The following is a 21111-nucleotide window of genomic DNA, read 5'->3' on the forward strand; positions in this document are numbered from 1 at the left end:
ATGGCTATACGCTGTCCTTGGAACCAAGGGAGCAAAAGTTACAGAGGGGTGATGAGGAAGCTGGGCTGTAGGCCTTTGGTCTAATCCAGCAGGGCTCTTTGGATAAAGGAGAAGGGATAGTCTCCAGGCTGAAGTTTCCCCTCCATCTGCTGAGATATTCCCAAAATTAAACTAGCTAGATTGGCTTCCACAGTGCCACGGATGTATAGGGAGCACCTGTGAGAAGTGTCGGGTGGACCAACAAGCCTGTCTCTTTATTTTAAAGAAATTTCCAAGCCGCACTTCATTTCCTGGCTGCAAGGACGAGATCCACTTGGACGGGGCTCTAATGAAGGGGAGAGGTCTGCAGGTACGGATTTCGAAAACAGGAGATATCTTGGGAACAAAACCGTGGTTCCATATCAGTGGCTAAGGTTGCCAGTGAGCTGTTAGTTAACCAATGAGGAATTCCACATATACAGTGGTACCTCGGGTTACACACGCTTCAGGTTACAGACTCCGCTAACCCAGAAATATTACGAGTTAAGAACTTTGCTTCAGGATGAGAACAGAAATCACGCAGCAGCGGAGTGGCAGCAGCAGGAGGCCCCATTAGCTAAAGTGGTGTTTCAGGTTAAGAACAGTTTCAGGTTAAGTACGGACCTCCAGAACGAATTAAGTTCTTAACCCGAGGTACCACTGTAGTTTAGAGCAGCCATCCCCAAACTCGGCCCTCCAGATGTTTTGGGACTACAATTCCCACCATCCCTGACCACTGGTCCTGTTAGCTAGGGATCATGGGAATTGTAGTCCCAAAAGATCTGGTGAGCCGAGTTGGCCTATGTCTGGTTTAGAGCAACATTGTAAATCTGCACAGTGTTTGTCTTGGACCATCCATGCCCTGGGGGCAAGGCCGTAGCTCAATGGTAAAGCATGAAGATTTGCATGAAGATGTTCCTAGGATTCATCCCTATAATCTTCAAGTACAGCTGGGAAGGGTGTTTGTCTGAAACCCTTCAGAGCAGCTGCCAGTCGGGGTAAGCAGTATAGTCATACCTTGTGTTGCTTTCCACTCTTGTTATGGACTTTCAACTTATGAACGCAGCAAACCTGGAAGTGTTTACTTCCGGGTTCGCTGCCCGTGCATGGAGAGAAGCGATCTGCACGCACAGAAGCGCTGAATTGCGCTGCGCACATGTGCAGAAGAGGCAGTCTAGTTGTGGACTTGTTCTTTTTAACTTCTTTATGTCTTTTTAATTGCCTGGTTTTATGTACAATTGTAGGGACGTGGGTAGCACTGTGGGTTAAACCACAGAGCCTAGGGCTTGCCGATCAGAAGGTTGGTGGTTTGAATCCCTGCAACGGGGTGAGCTCCCATTGTTCGGTCCCTGCTCCTGCCAACATAGCAGTTCAAAAGCACATCAAAGTGCAAGTAGATAAATAGGTACCGCTCCGGCGGGAAGGTAAATGGCGTTTCCGTGTGCTGCTCTGGTTCGCCAGAAGCGGCTTAGTTATGCTGGCCACATGACCCGGAAGCTGTACGCTGGCTCCCTCGGCCAATAAAGCGAGATGAGCGCCGCAACCCCAGAGTCGGTCACGACTGGACCTAACGGTCAGGGGTCTCTTTACCTTTACTATTGTAAACTGCTCTGAAGTTTTATATGAATATCAAGTGATCCAATTTTTTTACCCCATGTCATCCAGTTTTCTTAATATTTTGTACACTTGTTGAATGATAAAAACCAAGTTTAAATCTGCAATTTTAATTTTTTTTATCTCATCCCATTTTTGAGTTATGAGGGTTTGAAATTTGGCTTTGCCGGACTACACAAAAACCCGAGTATCGGTATAGCACTCCTGCAGTGCGGAAGGGGTCGAGGGCAGGCAGATGAGTGACATCAAGTGATCTATGGATCAGAAAGGAATTGAAGTGGTTGTCTGAGACTGTAGCATATAAGGAAAGCAGCCTTGATTTCAGCAGGGGAAAAGAAGAGAAAGAGGGAAAATTGTAGAGATGCCAAAAAATCTTAAGAAACATCTAATTGGACTTGATCCTTTGCTTTTCAAATGTGTTTCCCTTCCCCTTCCCACCCCCAGCAGACGCCGGGCAGGCCAATGAAATTTACAGGGAACAACAGATGGCAGCAACTATCAAGTGCGAAGCAGAAAAAGAGATGTGTGGGGAAAGTGAGGGGCCAAAAACGCCGGAAAGAAACCTGCCAAAGCACGGGATGAAGAAACCCTCTACTTCTCAGGGTTTGCATCAAAGAATGCACAGTGGGGAGAAATCCTTTAAATGCATGCAATGTGGAAAGGGGTTTAGAGTGAGCAGCAGCCTTGCTTTGCACGAAAGGACACACACCGGCAAGAAGCCCTTTAAATGCATGGAATGCGGGAAGACCTTCAGTCAAAGCGGCAACCTTACTGCTCATCGGAGAACTCACACAGGGGAGAAGCCGTTCAAGTGCATGGAGTGCGGGATGTGCTTTAGCCAGTGCGGTAACCTTGCCTCTCATCAAAGAACTCACACAGGGGAGAAACCGTTCAAATGCCTGGAGTGTGGGAAGAACTTCAGGCGGAGTCATCACCTTACCAAACACCGAAGAACCCACACGGGGGAGAAGCCGTTCAAGTGCATGGAGTGCGGGAAGAGCTTCAGCGTGCGCAGCAGCCTTACAGTACATCAAAGAACCCACACGGGAGAGAAACCATTTAAATGCATGGAGAGCGAGAAAGCTTCAGCCAGAGTGGTGGCCTTACTGGCCATCTAAGAATCCACACAGGGGAGAAAGCATTTAATTACGCTTATTCTTCTTATTCTTCTTAGTATTATTATTACTACTGCCACTGTTGATTTATTAATCGCTTTCTAAACCACCGTCTCAAGGCAATTTACACATAAGATAATGGCAAACAGTAAAAACCACCAAAAAAACCCAAATACATTTAAAACAAGACTAAAATCTTTACCAACTGGACAGTCGTGGCAAGGACCCCATTTATCCAGCTGGCAAAACTCTATTGGAGCAAAAATGTCTTCAGCTGTTTCCAGAAAGTGCAGACCGTGGGTGCCTGTCATATCTCAGCAGGAACGCTATTCCACAGGACGGGGGCAGCCACACTAAAAGCCCATCTCTGAGTTATTGCAGAGCAGGCTTCTGAGATTTTTGGGACTCAACAGCAGAAACTCCTGCAGACCACAGCAATATCTGCTGGGTGTGTAAGGGATAAGGCGGTCTCTTGAGTAACCTGGTCCCGAATTGTATAGGGTCTTATATGTTGTACCAACACCTTGAAGTTGGCTGCATCTTCTGAACCAACCCCAAGAATAGCTTCAGCTGCACCGCCGCCCTTAATGTACATCAAAGAACTCACAAAGGGGTGGAACCATTTTAAATGTATTTAGTGTGGGGGAAAGCTTCAGTGTGAGTTGTACTGTAAGTGACTGCCTTTACAGTACACCAAAGAAGGCACACAGGGGAGAAGCCATTTTAAGTGCACGGAGTGTGGAAAAAGTCTTGGAGTTGCAACCTTCCTTCCCATGAAAGAATCCACATCTGGATTTCACGTCGGGATTGAAATTGCCTAGAATATGAAAAGAGCTTCACATCAAAGAGCCTGCAAAGGACAAATGATGTAATTGCCTGGAGCGTGGCAAAAGATCCTCTTGGACATAACGGGGTTTCTTCTGCAAGGTTGGGGGAGGGGCTTTGTTTCATTTGTTTATTCGTTAGATTTCTTACGCACCTTTTACCATAAGCTCCCAGGCAGGGTTACAGAAAATAACAACAAAACAATAATTACAACAATAAAACAGACCAATATAAAATAAAAGATTTCAGCTATCAAACATGAAAAGTGTAAAAAAAAAAAACCACGTTATATATAAAACAATTAAAACCAATTCCATGTTTTAAGAAGAAATAGACCTTTGGGGGAAAGCAATGCTTTTAAATGGTTTTCATCGCTGTTTTTAATCGGGTCACTTACTGAATTGCTTTTAAATATCCATATAGTGTGCTTTTTGTTGTATCTGTTTCAATTTCCGCTGTGAGACGCCTTGGGTCCTGCATTGGGAAAAAGGCGAGATGTAAATAAAATAAATATATATTAAAAAAAGAGTTTTAACAGTTGCAATACAGGGGCGGGCTGGGAATAAAAATCTCCAATTTAAAAGGTTTGTTTATGATGGAAAGTGTTTGGTAGATGCCGGGAAGGCAACAGAGACAGGACCTGTCTAATAGGTAACGGAAGGGCCACCACACAGAAGGCCCTTCTGTATCTGTGGCGGCTTCCTGCATGATTGAGAAGCTTGCAGATTGCTTCCCCCGCCCCATTCCATTAGCTGGTCCTGAAATTTCTCTCTAGTCACCATCCTCTGTTGCAAACGCTCTGCAACATTCGAGACAAAATTTGTGGCAAAGAAGCAGTGGGTCTTACAAAATTGCTGCTCAGATGAAGGTTTTTTGCCACACTCTCCCATGAGGACTTGTTTCGGTTGCACGTCAAGACATGAAAGGAAGACATGACACAAAGAGAAGGGAAATCCATGGGGGAAAACAATGACAGACTTGGATAACAAGAACTGTGTGTGGCTTAACAATGAACCTGTAGGCAGACGGGTAAAAATTAAAATGGGAGAAGTATGACAGCAGACATACATGCACACAGATAATCCCCTTTGCAAGCAAGACTAATAGTTCTGTCTCAGAAGAAGAATCTTTATTTGCATCAGCCACTAGCCATAGCAATAAAATAAGATAAAATGTACTGAAGATAGAGGTAAAAGCTTAACTATAGAAAATACATTTTGGGGGTTTACATCAATAATCAAATAATAGATCTCATTCTAATTGCTCCTGCTAAAATCCTTGCAGTTTTTGCTGTCGCCTGATCGTCTTGATCCAAAAGAAAGGACACTGTAGCAGTGGTTGAGCGACCGGGTATGGACGATAATAGAAGGGTAATAACCTCACTCCTCAAATCTTTATAAAGTGGAAGCCAGAAGCACTTTATAGGAAGGAAGTATCGAGCCACTGACTCAATACTTCCATTTTCCACAGGTACATAACCGTTTTTCCAGTGGAAATTTTTGCATTTGACCCTCAAGTACAGCTGAAGGCTGTACAGTGGTACCTTGGGTTACATACACTTCAGGTTACATACGCTTCAGGTTACAGACTCTGCTAACCCAGAACTAGTACCTCGGGTTATGAACTTTGCTTCAGGATGAGAACAGAAATCATGCTCTAGTGGCGCGGCAGCAGCAGGAGGCCCCATTAGCTAAAGTGGTGCTTCAGGTTAAGAACAGTTTCAGGTTAAGAACGGACCTCCGGAACGAATTGAGTACTTAACCTGAGGTACCACCAGGGACGCGGACTTATAAAAAATATTGGGGGGGCCCGGGAAAGCTCATGAATAATAAATAAGCTCATGAATATGCAAATAAAGTGGCGCCGCCGCCTCGTGAGCGAATAGGGGAGAGCGTGCTGCGCCTATTAATCAGCTCCAAAGGAAATTGGGTGGAGCTTTTGCTCGGGAGGGAGGGCAGGAGGCATGCAGCCCGCCCCTCCCTGTGCATTTTGGGCTGGGGGAGGGGCGGCAATGGCGCTCTGCTGGAGGGGCGCCGGAGATTATTGGGGGGGCGGAGCCCCCCCAAACGAATTTTTGAGGGGGCTCGGGCCCCCTCAAGCCCCATGGAGTCGGCGCCTATGGGTACCACTGTATGTTTAATCTTGCGAAAGTGAAATCGCTTATGTTTTTTGGAACTGTTAAATTTTGCAAATAGGGTGCCAGAGTTTCATAATGACTATCTCATGTGCAGATTCATCGGCTATCATGATGGGACTTGCCCAAGCTGGCCATATAGGATGGACAAACATTTTAAACCCAAGACTGCTACTCTCTGCAGGACGCATCTGGCTGCGTGTAACAAAGGTACTAGGAGAAGCCAAGTAGCTGCTCTCCAGATTTCAGTAAATCCTGTTTGCCAGAGGTTGTGGAACAGCAATCTTTTCAACTCTGGGAAGATGGTCATTTCAGTTTACACATGTTTCACCCACAAGGTTCTGGCACATACCACTTCTAGAAAACGAGATGGTGAAGCGACTGCTGCAAAAGATTTTCCTTAAAAGTTTGCTATCACAGGTAATCCTTTCTTGTGTTGTTGCAGTTTATTTAACCTGACCCCCCTAAGGTTCCTGGGCAGGCAACATGGATTAAAACACCACACTGATACAGTGGTACCTTGGTTCTCGAATGGCGTAGTTGATCGGCTCCCAAATGCCGAAAACCCCAAAGTGTTCCAGTGTTTGAACGTTTTTCAGAAGCCAGATGTCCGACACAGCTTTTGCTTGAGTGCAGGAAGGTCCTGCAGCCAATCGGAAACTGCGCCTTGCTTTTCACACGGTTTTGGGAGTCGAACAGACTTCCGGAACGGATTAAGGTTGAGAACCAAGGTTCCACTGTACTAAGATACAATATTAAGGTAAAGGTAAAGGACCCCTGACAGCTAAGTCCAGTCACGGACGACTTTGGGGTACAATATTAAAAACAGTTTGAAACAACTTAAAATGACAGAAATAAGGTGGGTCCTAGAAAATATGCAGCATACCAAGGGAACTCTTTTGCCAATAAGTGATCTTTCTGTGGGTAAAACACACAAAGGAGAAGTAGTGGAAAGGTCCTAAGTGGGGCCAGGGAAAGCCCTTGCTGCCCACAGAACACTGAGTGGTTTAGGGTAATTGGGAAGATGGGAGGGGAAATGGAATGGAGCTTACTGGAAAGGGGCATGGCTGTCTGGAACCCGGAACAGGAGCACTCTAGAATGCAACCTTTTTGCTGGAGGGTCCACTTGTGCAATGAAGCACATACAAACAAAATCTCAGCCTGCTCATCACTTTGTATGGTGAATGGCAATTCCAACAGCCACTCACATCTGAATCTTGAAGTCTTTCCTGGCAGTGTTGCCAGTGGTTTGCTAGGTGCTCCAGAATATGATAAAACAATCCAGGCTTGCACAAATCCAAAATCATGCATTCAAAGAAAAACAAAAACCTGTCACTCTTCACTTAACGTGAAAAAAAAGCAGAAAGCACTCTGCAAGGATATTCTTGTGGACTCTCTTATGCCGACAAGGGTCTGAGGACCAGGCTGAGGAGACAAAGGGAGGTCAGAACCCTTTCCTTTTTTCTTTTTTCTTTTTACAAACACTGACAGTTACGAAGCACCTCTCTTAAACACAGCTTTTGCTATCAGAATGGTAGCCTGCACTGAAGAAAGGAAGTTCCATTTTGGTCCGGAAAGGTAAGGTAAGAAAAAGGTCCAGTTTGCAACAGTGCTTGCTAAACCCATTGACTGCTGACTCCTTCACTGATGCCAACCTCCCTTCTGGATTTCTTCCCAGATCAGTTGCTTAGAGCGTGGTGTTGATAACGGCAAGGTTGTGGGTTTGATCCCTGTGCAGGCTACATGCATATTCCTGCATTGCAGGGGGCTGGACTAGATGACCCTCAGGGTCCCTTCCAATTCTACAATCACTTGTAAATTTGAAGCAAAACAAAAGAATATCACATGCCTTCTGGAAGTGTTAATCCAAGAGATTCTCCTGAAAGGTCACTCCTTCCATAACAACAAATCATAGAATCATAGAGTTGGAAGAGACCAGAAGGGCCATCGAGTCCAACCCCCTGCCAAGCAGGAAACACCATCAGAGCTCTCCTGACATATGGTTGTCAAGCCTCTGCTTAAAGACCTCCAAAGAAGGAGACTCCACCACACTCCTTGGCAGCAAATTCCACTGTCGAACAGCTCTTACTGTCAGGAAGTTCTTCCTAATGTTTAGGTGGAATCTTCTTTCTTGTAGTTTGGATCCATTGCTCCGTGTCCGCTTCTCTGGAGCAGCAGAAAACAACCTTTCTCCCTCCTCTATGTGACATCCTTTTATATACTGTATTTGAACATGGCTATCATATCACCCCTTAACCTCCTCTTCTCCAGGCTAAACATGCCCAGCTCCCTTAGCCGTTCCTCATAAGGCATCGTTTCCAGGCCTTTGACCATTTTGGTTGCCCTCCTCTGGACACGTTCCAGTTTGTCAGTGTCCTTCTTGAACTGTGGTGCCCAGAACTGGACACAGTACTCCAGGTGAGGTCTGACCAGAGCAGAATACAGTGGCACTATATACATTTCATATTTGAAGAGCCCTAAAATATGGGTTATGTCCCCCCAAAAAACAAAACACTGGAGGCAGGAATTAAAATGTATGTTTAGAGGCTCTTTCTGAGATCTACCGTCCTGAGATCTACAGATGAAGGGGGGTATACAAATTTAATAATAATTTATCAGGGATTTAACAGCATAATAGCACAAGAAGAGACTCTTGTCTAGCATCCTATTCTCACAGTGGCCAACCAGACACCTGTGGGGTGGAGATTCCAGAGCCAGATATATCAATGGCCTCATTCACTATAAAAATACAAGACCACCATTTCCAGAGGGAATAGCTGCATTTCCACTGAACCTTCGCTCACGAAGCTGAGCATGTTTTCCTATTTTATTGTATTATCCACAGCCATTTATATCCCAGGGAGCGGGGAATTGGTTATGTTCTGCATTTTTAACGTAAACAACAAAATCATACTGAAGAATTTTTTTAAAAAAATATTTTTTACAATTACTTTTCCAATATACACCCAATAATAGCCAAATCCATGCCAGAGCGAGAGCCAGGTACCGGGATGAACTGCGAGTGAAGCCCGTTCCCCCCGTCCCTGGAAGGAATTTGCAAGGATGATTTGCCCTCTGTCATCCTTGTTTTTTTTTGTGTTTTTTTTATATACATTTTTATTAAGTTTTCCTTTTACAAATAATTCTTACAATCATGATTACAAATTTGCAATTTTTGGACTTCCACCAGCACCTCCCTCAATCATCCATTTTTCTTATCTTCTCGCATTTTCTATGTAGTATTGCCGATTTAATATTAACCTTCCAACTCTGTTTCTTTCTGACAATATACCTTGTATTGTCACAAAGCCTCTTTAAAACCCACTAGCGTTATCTGTTCATCACATATAGTTTTCAGATATTCCGTAAAATTTCCCAGTCCTCGATGAATTTGTGATCTTTCTGGTATCTGATTTTTCCAGTCATTTTATCCAATTCTGCATAGTCCATAAGTTTCATCCTCCACTCGTTCAAGGTCGGTAATTCCTCTTGTTTCCATTTTTGGGCCCTGTTATCCTTGTTTTTCGTTCACTGACGATCCCCCGCTGTCATGGGGGCAGCCTCCATTAAGGCAGGTGGGACCAGAAGCCCCGTGCCGAACATTTTCGAACCCCAGAAGCTCGTTTATATGTCCATTTTTCTAGAAGGACAGATTCCCATACTTTCATGTGGCAGTAAGTGATACCTGCTGAAGTGAGAAATGAACCCCCCCCCCCAGAGCAGCCACAAAAGCATGCAGACCCACCACACACCAGGGGCTAACCTTTTCCATAGCTGCCCCCCCCCCCCTCAACTCCCTCTGCCAGCCTAATCCAGAGCGAGTCCTGTCAAATTGGACATGGACCCTAGAGTGCAAATAGCAGACATGGCATGGAGACATTGAAATAGTTGGTCCGTGTAGGGGTGGGAGCAGGCCATTTCTACACAATCTCCTTGTGTTACGATCACTGGAGATGTTCTTTCAAGATCATGAAAGGCATTCTTTTCAAGGTCTTGTATTAAAAGTGTTGATATTTCACAGTAAAATGCACAGGTGTTGTCTGTTCAATTCGGTTCAGTTCCTTCAGGCCAAGCCCAGCTCTGTGTAGGGAGAACCAAACCCTTCCCTCAGGATTTTCCCTCCAAAAATTCTCCTCAGAGCACGGAGGACGGGCCTTAGGGGCCCTGCTTCCTGATTGGCTCTCCCCTCTCAGCACTCTATTCCATTGGCTCTCTCCAGTGCCCATCTGATTGGACCAGCATTCCCTGCTTCTTCATCACTAATAAGAGGGTCAGTGAGCCAGGAGATTATTATAAAGCTAACTTGTAAATGGATTTTCGGAGGAGGGAGACAGGAGAGCAGGGCAGCATTTGACAGTGAACGTGGGCAGAGTGTTGTGGTTCTCAGAAACGTTCAATGCTAGTATTTCCCAGTAAAATATACAGAGCATTGCTTTCAGTACTAGATGAAAGCGAGGTCCTAAATTTGCCTCACAGGTTTGTGACCAGAGGCTGAAATCAATTTGTAATATTTATTTTAACCATGTCAGCAGAAATGCATTTCAGTAAATGCATTTCAGCTTATGAAAAGCATAGGCACCATCCACAAAAGGAAAATTCGAAACCACGTAATGTTACTACTACACTACTAAATTTATTACCTGCCCTGCACCAGCAGGTCCAAGGAAGGGGCACAAGAAGTTAAAATTCAGCATTCAAAATTAAGTTAAATTACAGTCACGGGAATAGGATGGGTGCTGAAAATACACTTCTCAAGTGTCAAAAGGCCAGGGAAAAAAGGTTCGTCTTCAGCATTCGCCCAAAACTGTACAAGGAAGGTACAAGATAAATATCTGGGGAAGGAATATCACACCTTAGGGAACCACCGTAAGGAGCATTAAAGTAAAGGGACCCTTGACCATTAGGTCCAGTCATGGCCGACTCTGGGGTTGCGGCGCTCATCTTGCTTTACTGGCCGAGGGAGGCGGCGTACAGCTTCTGGGTCCTGTGGCCAGCATGACTAAGCCGCTTCTGGCGAACCAGAGCAGCGCACAGAAACACCGTTTACCTTCCCACCGGAGTGGTACCTATTTATCTACTTGCACTTCGGTGTTCTTTTGAACTGCTAGGTTGGCAGGAGCAGGGACTGAGCAACGGGAGCTCATCCCGTCGCTGGGATTCGAGCTGCCGACCTTCTGATCGGCAAGTCCTAGGCTCTGTGGTTTAACCCACAGCGCCGCCACCCGCGTCCCGTAAGAAGCATTAGGAGGGTAATATTCATAAGAATGGCCAGTCTAGTCATTCAAATGTGGAGAAAGAGCATAGACGTTACAGCTAATAACAAGCAACAGTCTCAGATCCACTGGTGGACCTGACTAACCTAGATTCATTAAATCCAATGGGTCTACTCATAGTAGGGCTTGATTACATTAGAACATAATCTGCGAAACAAACGACACCAAACCATCTGGTAAAGTCACCATTACTTGCAAAAGTTTTATAGCATGCTAATTTAACAATTGATAAATGCATACATTCCCCCAGCTAAACTCTGAAGAGTCCTCTCATTTAAAGCTTCCTGCATACCCAGTTGCGTGTGGCATTTTAATTAAACGGAAGTACATAACTACCAACCCAGAGGGGAATTCTAGGGAGCAGGCTCCTGTGGTCTTAGATGCAGGTGTTTGGGATCTACGACCCAAAGAGGAAATTAGCCATGAAATCTAAAAGCAATGTTTTCTAATCTCTGTGTCCCAGAGAAGCGCTTAAGTTACAGGAAAAAATGAAAAAACAAACCTGAAGTGAAGATAAATCTAGTGGAGAATTTTCTCTGCTCACCAACATTTCCAAAAAGTATTCAGAAGCATATAGTAGAAGAAGGTAGCCATTCTGCTAGTAGCCATCGAGAGACTTTTCCTCCATTAATTTATCTAACCCTCTTTTAAAATCATCCAAGTTGGTGGCCATCAGAACATCTTGTGAGAGTGAATTCTATCATCCAGCTATGTACTGTCTGAAGGTTTTCCTTTCCCTGTCCTGAATCTTCGAACATTTAGCTTCACTTGAGGTTCCTGAATTCAAGTATTATGAGAAAAACCTCTCTCCTTTCACTTTCTCCACACAGCGTATAATATCACACAGTTCTAGCATGTCCTCCCTTCTCTAAACTAAAATAGCCCCAAATGTTGGGAGGGGCCGGAGAGAAGGATCGCAAGAAAGAAGTTTGAACAAAATAACCTGAGAACAGATAGGGCAATATTCAGAAACCAGCAGGAGAACATCTCAACTTCTCCATTGCTGACCTAAAAGTAGCCATTCTTCAAGAAAGGGACATCACCAGGAGATGTGATGTGAAACCATAGAATCATAGAATCATAGAGTTGGAAGAGACCACAAGGGCCATCGAGTCCAACCCCCTGCCATTGAATTACAACCAGGCTGGCCTTACCATTAGGCAGTCAGGTGACCACCTCAGGCATGAGATGCCATGTGGCAGCAATAGCTACCTTTTTCTTCCAAGCACAATGCGGGATGAGGTCACCTCAGACACCATTGTATTTGCCTTCTCCGCATGGACTTCCAACTCAGGCAGCAGAATGCCTTGGGCTGGCTATGATGATAACTTATCAAGGAGGCCATGCCCCACCAATTGTAGCTTGAATTATGAGAATTATTTTCTACTCCACTACGGGCAATAATTAACATAGCAATGGTAGAAAACGTTGCACTATTGTCATTTATGGCTGTCTTGAATGGTCAAGTTACCATATTGCATACATTTACGGTTTATTTATCATCATAATCATCATCCCACCCTTACTCCCAAAGTAGCCTAAGATGGAAAGCACACAAGCAATAAAACAATTAAAATATCTTAAAACAATCTTCCATACATACAGAGACTGTGTGTAGTTTTTGACATACATTGTACTTTTTGCAGTATATATTAGCAAGTCTCACTATTAATTATATTACTATAGGGTTGCCATACATCTTTCCGCACCCCATGTGTGATTTTTTTTCATGTGCAGAAAGACTTCTGTTGTTCCTGAAACACTTTACACACACATTTAATTTCTATTGTCTCTACCTGTGTGGATTCTTTGATGTGAAGTAAGGTTACTGCTCTGACTGAAGCTCTTTCCACATTTCATACATTTATAGGGTTTCTCCCCTGTGTGGGTTCTCAGATGAACAGTAAGGCTACTACGTACACCAAAGCTCTTTCCACACTTTATACATTTATGTGGCTTCACCCCTTTGTGGGTTCTTTGATGTTTAGTAAGTGTTCCATTTTCACTGAAGCTCTTTCCACACTCGGTACATTTAAATGGTTTCTCCCCTGTGTGTGCTCTTTGATGCAAAATAAGGCTACTGCTCACAGTGAAACTCTTTCCACATTCCATGCATTTATAAGGTTTCTCCCCTGTGTGTGTCCTTCGATGACTAGTTAGGTGACACGACACACTGAAGCTTTTTCCACATTCCATGCATTTAAATGGCTTCTCCCCTGTGTGTGTTCTTTGATGTAAAGTAAGGCTACTGCTCACTCTAAAGCTCTTTTCACAAACCATGCATTTAAATGGTTTCTCTGCTGTGTGTGTTCTTTGATGTTTAGCAAGCTGATCTCTTACACTGAAGCTCTTTCCGCACTCAATGCATTTAAATGGTTTCTCCCCAGTGTGGGTTCTCTGATGGTTGTTAAGGTGATTCCTCACACTGAAGCTCTTTCCACATTCAGTACATTTAAATGGTTTCTCCCCAGTGTGGGTTCTCTGATGTATAGTAAGACTGCTGCTTATACTGAAGCACTTTCCACACTCCAAGCATTTATATGGTTTCTCCCCTGTGTGGGTTCTCTGATGTTTAGTAAGGCTCCCATTAAAGCACATTCCACACTCCCTGCATTGAAATGGTTTCTCTGCTGTGTGTGTTCTTTGATGTTTAATAAGATTGCAGATGATACTAAAGCTGTTTCCACATTCCATGCATTTAAATGGTTTCTCCCCCGTGTGGATTCTTTGATGCGCAGTAAGGCTACAGCTCACACTAAAGCTTTTCCCACATTCCATACACTTAAAGGGCTTCTCTGTCGCGTATTCCACGCGGCGTTTTCAGCAAAGCATTAAGAGTTCCAGGTTTTTCAGTGCAGTCCTTTTTAATGTGAGCTATACACAGGCTATATACAAAAGAAACAGTCCATACAGAGTACCTACAAATGAATACTCTCCACCACAGCACCACCACACTACAGCACAACCACCACACCCACTGTTAAACAGGCTTTCCTTTTAAAACAGGTGATAGCCAATCACACTAATCACACTCCTGCTGAGTCACTCTGACCCAGCAGAGTATTGCATCATCCTGTTGAAGCCTGCAGACTTATCCAGTATCCTGCGAATCCCAACACTCCTCCTTAAGTCAAAGGCTTGAGGGACTTCCGGTCGGCGCCAGCGTCTAATGGCTGCCTTTGCCTCGAGCTCCGAGGCAGGACTGCTCCGCGGGTTCGGGTCTGACCCGCTACGGCGAGCGGGGGACCCCTAGAATCACAGGCGCTGAAGCCTGTGGACAAGGAGATCCGGCGGGCACCTTTGCACCCCCCGGTATCGCGAAAGAGCCTTTTTAAAGGCTCCGGAGCGGCATCGGGAGTGAGTGCGGTGCTGAGGATCGCTACCCAGCCTGCGGAGTGAAGCCGCGTCGCCATTGACGGAGAGCGCCGATTCCTTCCTGAAACAACTGATTGACTACAAACCCCGTGAGTAAGAACTGAAAAGTAAAGGGGACTTTAAATTTAAGAAGATTTGGCTGAAAACGGGAAAGGCAAAAAATAAGGAAGTCTGCCTCCCGGAGCTGCATGATTAACGGAGCAATGAAAAGACTGAGCTGCATTTAAAGGGAAAGTTCTTTTAATTCTGAAAACTCGTTAAACCTGACATCGAAAGAGTCTCCCCCCCTGGAGCAGGAGAAGGGGGAGAGAAAAATTGAACTAACCTTGCCTGTAAAAGGATAGAGTTTTGAACGGGGGACCCTCCACTGTCGACAACTCTGGCCAGACTGCCGGAGCAGCAGTTACCTAGAGACTGAGCTGTCAAATGAGCTGTCAAAATAATACTGGTGGCTACAAAGTAAGACTTACTTGATACAAATTAATGGGACGGTGGTGGACAAGAATTGGGATATTTTAAATTGCTACAAAGTAAGGACTTTGGTTGAACTCTTGTATTTGGGACTCTCTGTTTCTTTGTTTCCCTGGCACACTGGTGTGGATACAATTTCTCCCTCTAGAGGACTCTAACTGCATTACGGTGGACAAAGGGGGATTTTCCACTTGCAGCTTTCCTGTGAGAACGACCTTGAGTTATGAGCAACCCACTGGATGAAATATCAACAAGAAGCAAGACAAAACAGGCTCAAAAGCAAACTCAAAAAAGAGGTTCTTTATCAGGAGCAGCAGCTGCACAGGAAAAAGGAACGACAGCATCAATGGATTCTATGACACAGGCTCTGCTCAGAATAAACCAATCTCTAGAAGTACTCACTAAGCAGTCTGCAGAGCTCACTAAGCAATCTACAGAGAACTCTAAGAAACTAACAGAACTGACAACAAGATTGGACCTCAACACAACGACAATATCATCTAATACAGACTCTATAAACCGATTAATTCAAGAAAGCACAGAGACACGGAAAATCGCGGAGAGCGCGAAGAGCACTGCCGAGGAAACTAGAGGAAAAGTGGCGCCCATTGTCAAGAAAGTACAAGAACATGATGCAGCTTTGGCCCTTTTGGAGCTGGAGAGGAAAAATAAGAATTTGAAACTACGACTGGTACCAGAGGAGGAACAGGACAAACTTGGGGAATTTCTCACAGACAAATTTCAAGAGTTCTGGAATGACGAGTTAGAAGGAGAGGAGGACGAATTTGCAATAATCACTGCCTTCCGGATTGGCAGGAAGCAAGGCAAAAAACCAAGAGATTGTTTAATCACTCTGAGATCAAAGGAAGAAAGAGACAAAATACTAAATCTACATTTCCAGAAGGCTTTGGTCATTAAAAACTCCCAAATACAGATCTTTAAGGACATACCCAAGCACTTTTTGGAGGTGAGAACACAATTTAAAGAATTGGTGGACTTACTTAAAAAGAACAACATCCCATTTAGGTGGGAATTTCCACAAGGGTTGTCCTTCATCTTTAAAGGGAAGAAATTCAAAATTAAAACATACCAGGACAAAGAACAATTCTTGGACAGAAACTTAGAGGATCTCCAGAAAGGAAACGTAGGTGAGAGAGACATACCAGACATACCAGATATTGCAAATCTATCATTCGGATTGAATCCAGCGCCGACTGAAGAGGAGCAGGAACTTGGTGCAGTTGGTGGTAAAGCTACCCAATAACAAAAATGTCTCTGCAACTTCTGAGTTGGAACTGCAATGGTCTGAACCATCCCCGAAAAAGGGGTCAAGTGTTTCACATATTGAAGAAAGAACAATTAGATATAATCTGCTTACAAGAAACCCACATTGCCAGGATAAACAGGAAGCTTTTAACAAACAGAAGATTAGGACTGGAATTTATTTCCTCAGATAAAGTCAAGAAAAGAGGAGTAGTGATTTATGTTAAGGAGAAATTTGAACCAAAAATGATTTTTAAAGATGAACAAGGAAGATATCTGGCAGTGGAAATTCAAATCCAAGGAGAAAAGATTCTGATTGTAGGAGTTTACGCACCTAATGAGGGGAAGGCCGAGTTCTTCAAGAAGTTGCATGAGACTTTAATGGACTTTCTGGACCTGAAAATTATAATGATGGGCGACATGAATGGAGTTGTTTCTACAAACATGGATAAGGCCCAAAGACAAGTAATATCTAAAGATGGGAGATTACCAAAGACTTTCTTTGAATTGACTGATACCCTGGACCTGATTGACATTTGGAGAACTAGGAACCCTCTGGAAAGGGAGGGGACTTTTTTCTCTGAGGCAAAAATGACATGGACTCGAATTGATCAAATATGGATTTCCAGTAATCTGGCATCAAGGATTTAAAAAATAGAAATCTGTCCAAAAACCTGTTCTGACCACAATCCAGTAAAGATGGAAATGAAACTGACAACAGCTGGAACCTTTAGATGGAGAATGAACGACGCTCTATTTGGAGATGAAGCATTTTGTAAAAAGGCCCAAAAGACGCTGAAAGATTACTTCGAGATAAATTTGAATTCGGATGTTGAAAAGAGGATAATTTGGGACGCAAGTAAAGCTGTGATGCGTGGCTTCCTAATACAACAAAATTCTATAAAGAAGAAAAAACAGAATGAGAAGAAAGAGAAAATTTGGAACCTAATAAAAGAAGGGGAGAAGAAACTTAGGTTTAAACCTAAGTCCCATGAGATTTTAAGAGAAATAAAGCTCTACCAAACACAATACATGGAACTGATGAATCAAGAGATAGAATGGAAAATAAAACAAATGAGGCAAAAGACGTTTGAATCAGCAGATAAATGTGGGAAGCTACTGTCGTGGCAGCTGAAAAAGAGACAAAAGTTGAATACTGTGATATCCCTCGAAGTAGATGGGAAACTTATCAATAAACCAAATGAGATAAGTAATTGCTTTCAAAGTTTTTTTAAGAAGCTGTATGCACAGGGGCCAAAAAATGAACAAGAGATAGAAGAATTCATTAAAAAATATGGATTGTCAAAAATTTCTGAAAGAAACCAAAGAATTCTAAATGAGGAAATCACAGAGCAAGAAATAGAGCGTGCCATTCAGGACATGCAACTGGGAAAATCACCAGGACCAGATGGTTTGACTGCAAGATACTACAAAGCATTGAAAGAATGGTTAATACAACCATTGAAAGAAGTTTGCAACCAAATTTTGGAGGGGAGAAAGGCTCCCGAATCGTGGAAAGAAGCATTTATTTCACTTATACCGAAGACAGAAACTGAGAAACATCAAGTTAAGAACTACCGCCCTATATCACTCTTGAATACGGATTATAAAATTTTTGCAGATATTTTGGCAAAAAGATTTAAGAAAGTTCTACTAGAGGAGATCCATAAGGATCAAACAGGCTTTCTCCCAGGAAGGCATATGGCAGATAATGTAAGGAATATTATCGATATCTTGGAACTGTTGGAGACTGATATAAACAGAAAAGCGGTGTTGATTTTTGTGGACGCAGAGAAAGCCTTTGATAACATTTGTTGGAGCTTTATGAAGAAAAATCTTCAAGGGATGGGGGTAGGCCGAAACTTTGAAAACGGTATAGGTGCAATATACTTTGAACAAAAAGCTAAACTAATTGTGAATGGGGTGATTATGGACGAGATTCCAATTGAGAAAGGGACACGACAGGGGTGCCCAATATCCCCTCTACTGTTTATAACAGTACTGGAGGTTTTGCTGAACATGATCAGAAGGGATCAGTTGGTTAAAGGAGTACAGGTCGGAACGAAACATTATAAGTTAAGAGCATTTGCAGACGATCTAGTGTTGACATTGCAAGAACCAGAAGCCAGCACAAAAAGAGTCTTAGAATTAATTGAAATATTTGGGCAAGTAGCAGGTTTCAAATTAAACAAATATAAGACAAAGGTGCTGGAGAAAAATTTGACTATGGTGGAAAAAGATAGTTTTCAAAGGGAAACCGGGTTGGAAATAGCAAAAAGGGTGAAATACCTGGGGGTGAACTTAACATCTAAAAATGTGAACCTATTTAAAGATAATTATGAGAAGTGTTGGTTGGAGGTGAAGAAAGATCTTGACATATGGTCTAGGCTGAGACTCTCCTTGCTAGGCCGAATTGCTGTTATCAAGATGAATGTACTGCCGAGAATGTTGTTTTTGTTTCAGACATTGCAAATTATAGATAAGACGGAATGTTTCAAGAAGTGGCAGAAAGATATATCTAAATTTGTCTGGCAGGGCAAAAAACCCAGAATAAAATTTAAGATCTTGACTGATGCAAAGGATAGGGGGGGTTTTGCCCTGCCGGACCTCAGACTCTACTATGAAGCAGCAGCTTTTTGCTGGTTGAAACAATGGCTACTTCTTGAGAATACAGATATTTTAGATCTAGAAGGCTACGATAACAACTTCGGTTGGCATGCATATCTATGGTATGACAAGGTAAAGGTTCATAGAAATTTCAAAAACCATATTGTCAGGAAAGCATTGTATAATGTATGGAATCGGTATAAAGATCTGTTGGAAAGTAAAACTCCCAGGTGGTTATCACCAGTGGAAGCCAAGGAGGTAAAAAAACTTAATATGGATTCAGTGTGGCCAAAATATTGTGAAATTATAGAATATGATGGTGAAAAGTTGAAACTAAAGAGCTTTGAGAAGTTAAAGCCTAAAGTCCGAGATTGGTTACATTACCACCAGATTAACGAGACTTTTAAGCAGGACAGGAAACTAGGATTCCAGAAGGAGAGGTCAAAATTAGAAACAGAACTGCTAGAACCCAATACTAAGAATCTGTCTAGAATGTATAATCTGCTGCTAAAATGGAACACACAGGATGAAACAGTGAAATCAGCTATGATTAAGTGGGCACAAGATATTGGACATGATATTATGTTTGCGGACTGGGAACAGTTATGGACCACAGGCATTAAATTTACGGCATGTAGTGCCTTAAAAGAGAACATAATGAAAATGATCTATAGGTGGTACATGACCCCAGTTAAACTTGCAAAGATATATCACCTGCCCAATAACAACTGTTGGAAATGTAATGAATGTGAAGGAACCTTTTATCATCTTTGGTGGACCTGCCCGAAGGTTAAGACTTACTGGGAAATGATCTATAATGAAATTAAGAAAATCCTTAAGTGGACATTTGTTAAGAAACCGGAGGCCTTTCTTTTGGGCATGGTCGGCCAAATGATTCCAAAGAAAGATAGAACCTTTTTTATGTATGCAACCACAGCAGCAAGAATTCTTCTGGCAAAGTATTGGAAGACTAAAGAACTACCTACTCTGGAAGAATGGCAGACCAAGGTGATTGAATTCATGGGACTGGCAGAGATGACCGGCAGAATTCGTGACCAGAGGAGAGAGACAGTGGAGGAGGACTGGAAAAAATTTAAAGTTTATCTTAAAAATTGTTGTAAAATTGTGGACTGTTGAGATGTCGAGGGATATGATCTAGAGAATTACAGCTGTTAAAATTGAAATTAAGAAAATTCTTAAAGGGAATTAAATACAAAATTGAATGATGGATTGCTAGAAAAAAAGGATCTTAAAATAAGAATGCAGTGAAGGAGAGGTATGGGGAAGTCGTGTTTTGTTTGTTTGTATTTTGTTTATGTTTATGTTTATGTTAATGTTGTAAAATCAATAAAAATTATTATAAAAAAAAAAAAAAAAAGTCAAAGGCTTGAGACCTAATAATTCTCTTAAGTCTCGAAATTTAGGAGCATCCAAACATTTTGTATACAAATCTGCCACATTACATTTTGTGTTACAGTGCTGTACCTTTAACACATTTCTTTCCAAAGCATTTTTCACATTTCCGTATCTTATAGCAATATGTTTACTCTTGCTTTTAAAGTTCTGTTGGTTAGCAAGCTGTTGTGCAGCCATGTTGTCACTTAGCACAGTGATTGGCATTTCAGAAGGTATTCCAAGCTCTTTTGTTAGGCAAGCAAACCATTCTATTTGTGATACACATTCGCTTATGGCTGAGTACTCTGCTTCACAAGTACTTGTGGCAACAAATGTTTGTTTCTGGGATTTCCACTGAACCAGGGCATTTCCAATATATATGGCATAGCCAGTGGTAGACTTTCCATTTTCTCTGTCCCCCCAGCTGGCATCAGCGTATGCATACACTTGCTGATCATATCCTGTATCCAGCACCAGTTTGTAATCTTTTATGCCTTTCAGATACCTTAGGATTCTTTTAAGTGCTACCCAATCTCTCTGAGCCGGGTCTGCACTTCTTTGGCTTAACATGTGCACTGCCAATGTTATGTCGGGTCTTGTCCAACAACTTAAATATAACAGAGAACCCAACAGAGAATGAAACGCCGTTGCATTCTCACATTTTTGCCCTTCTGGTTCATTTTTGTACTGGGTAGTTATGGGAGTGTCAACCTCATTTGCCCTCTCCATTCCATATGTCTTCAGTAACTTTTCGATTTTTTCCTTCTGACTCAGAGAGTAGATGCCCTCTTCATTTCTCTGAACCTCTACTCCTAAGTAATTTTGAATCTCTCCCAAATACTTCAGTTTGTATTTGTTACCTAGGCTGTTTATAAACCAAGACACTTGCTTTTGTGCAGTTGTTATTAGACAGATATCGTCAACATACAAAAGTAAATAACAAACACTTCCTTGCACCATTGCTGAATATAAACAGGAATCAGCCAGGCTTTGTTTGAATCCCATCTTTTTCAAAGTTGTG

At 42.8% G+C, this 21111-nt stretch overlaps 2 protein-coding genes across 2 annotated transcripts in view; one reads left to right on the forward strand and one right to left on the reverse strand.

Moving 5' to 3' along the window:
• The window catches only part of LOC114592548 (uncharacterized), a 32740-nt gene extending 28650 nt beyond the window's left edge, over positions 1-4090 (forward strand). The window contains 3 exon segments of the mRNA XM_028720769.2: positions 1275-1282; positions 2235-2706; positions 2709-4090. Of these exon segments, the coding sequence (XP_028576602.2) occupies positions 1275-1282; positions 2235-2706; positions 2709-2806 (578 nt within the window). The 3' untranslated portion in view covers positions 2807-4090.
• A 7066-nt stretch (positions 4091-11156) lies between these two features.
• LOC114592617 (uncharacterized) overlaps positions 11157-21111 on the reverse strand; it is a 41118-nt gene continuing 31163 nt past the window's right edge. Inside the window, 2 exon segments of the mRNA XM_077923452.1 lie at positions 11157-12829; positions 12831-13769. Coding sequence (XP_077779578.1) covers positions 12707-12829; positions 12831-13769 — 1062 coding nt within the window. The 3' untranslated portion in view covers positions 11157-12706.

Source organism: Podarcis muralis, chromosome 2 (genome assembly GCF_964188315.1).
Source record: "Podarcis muralis chromosome 2, rPodMur119.hap1.1, whole genome shotgun sequence".
Classification (NCBI taxonomy): domain Eukaryota; kingdom Metazoa; phylum Chordata; class Lepidosauria; order Squamata; family Lacertidae; genus Podarcis; species Podarcis muralis.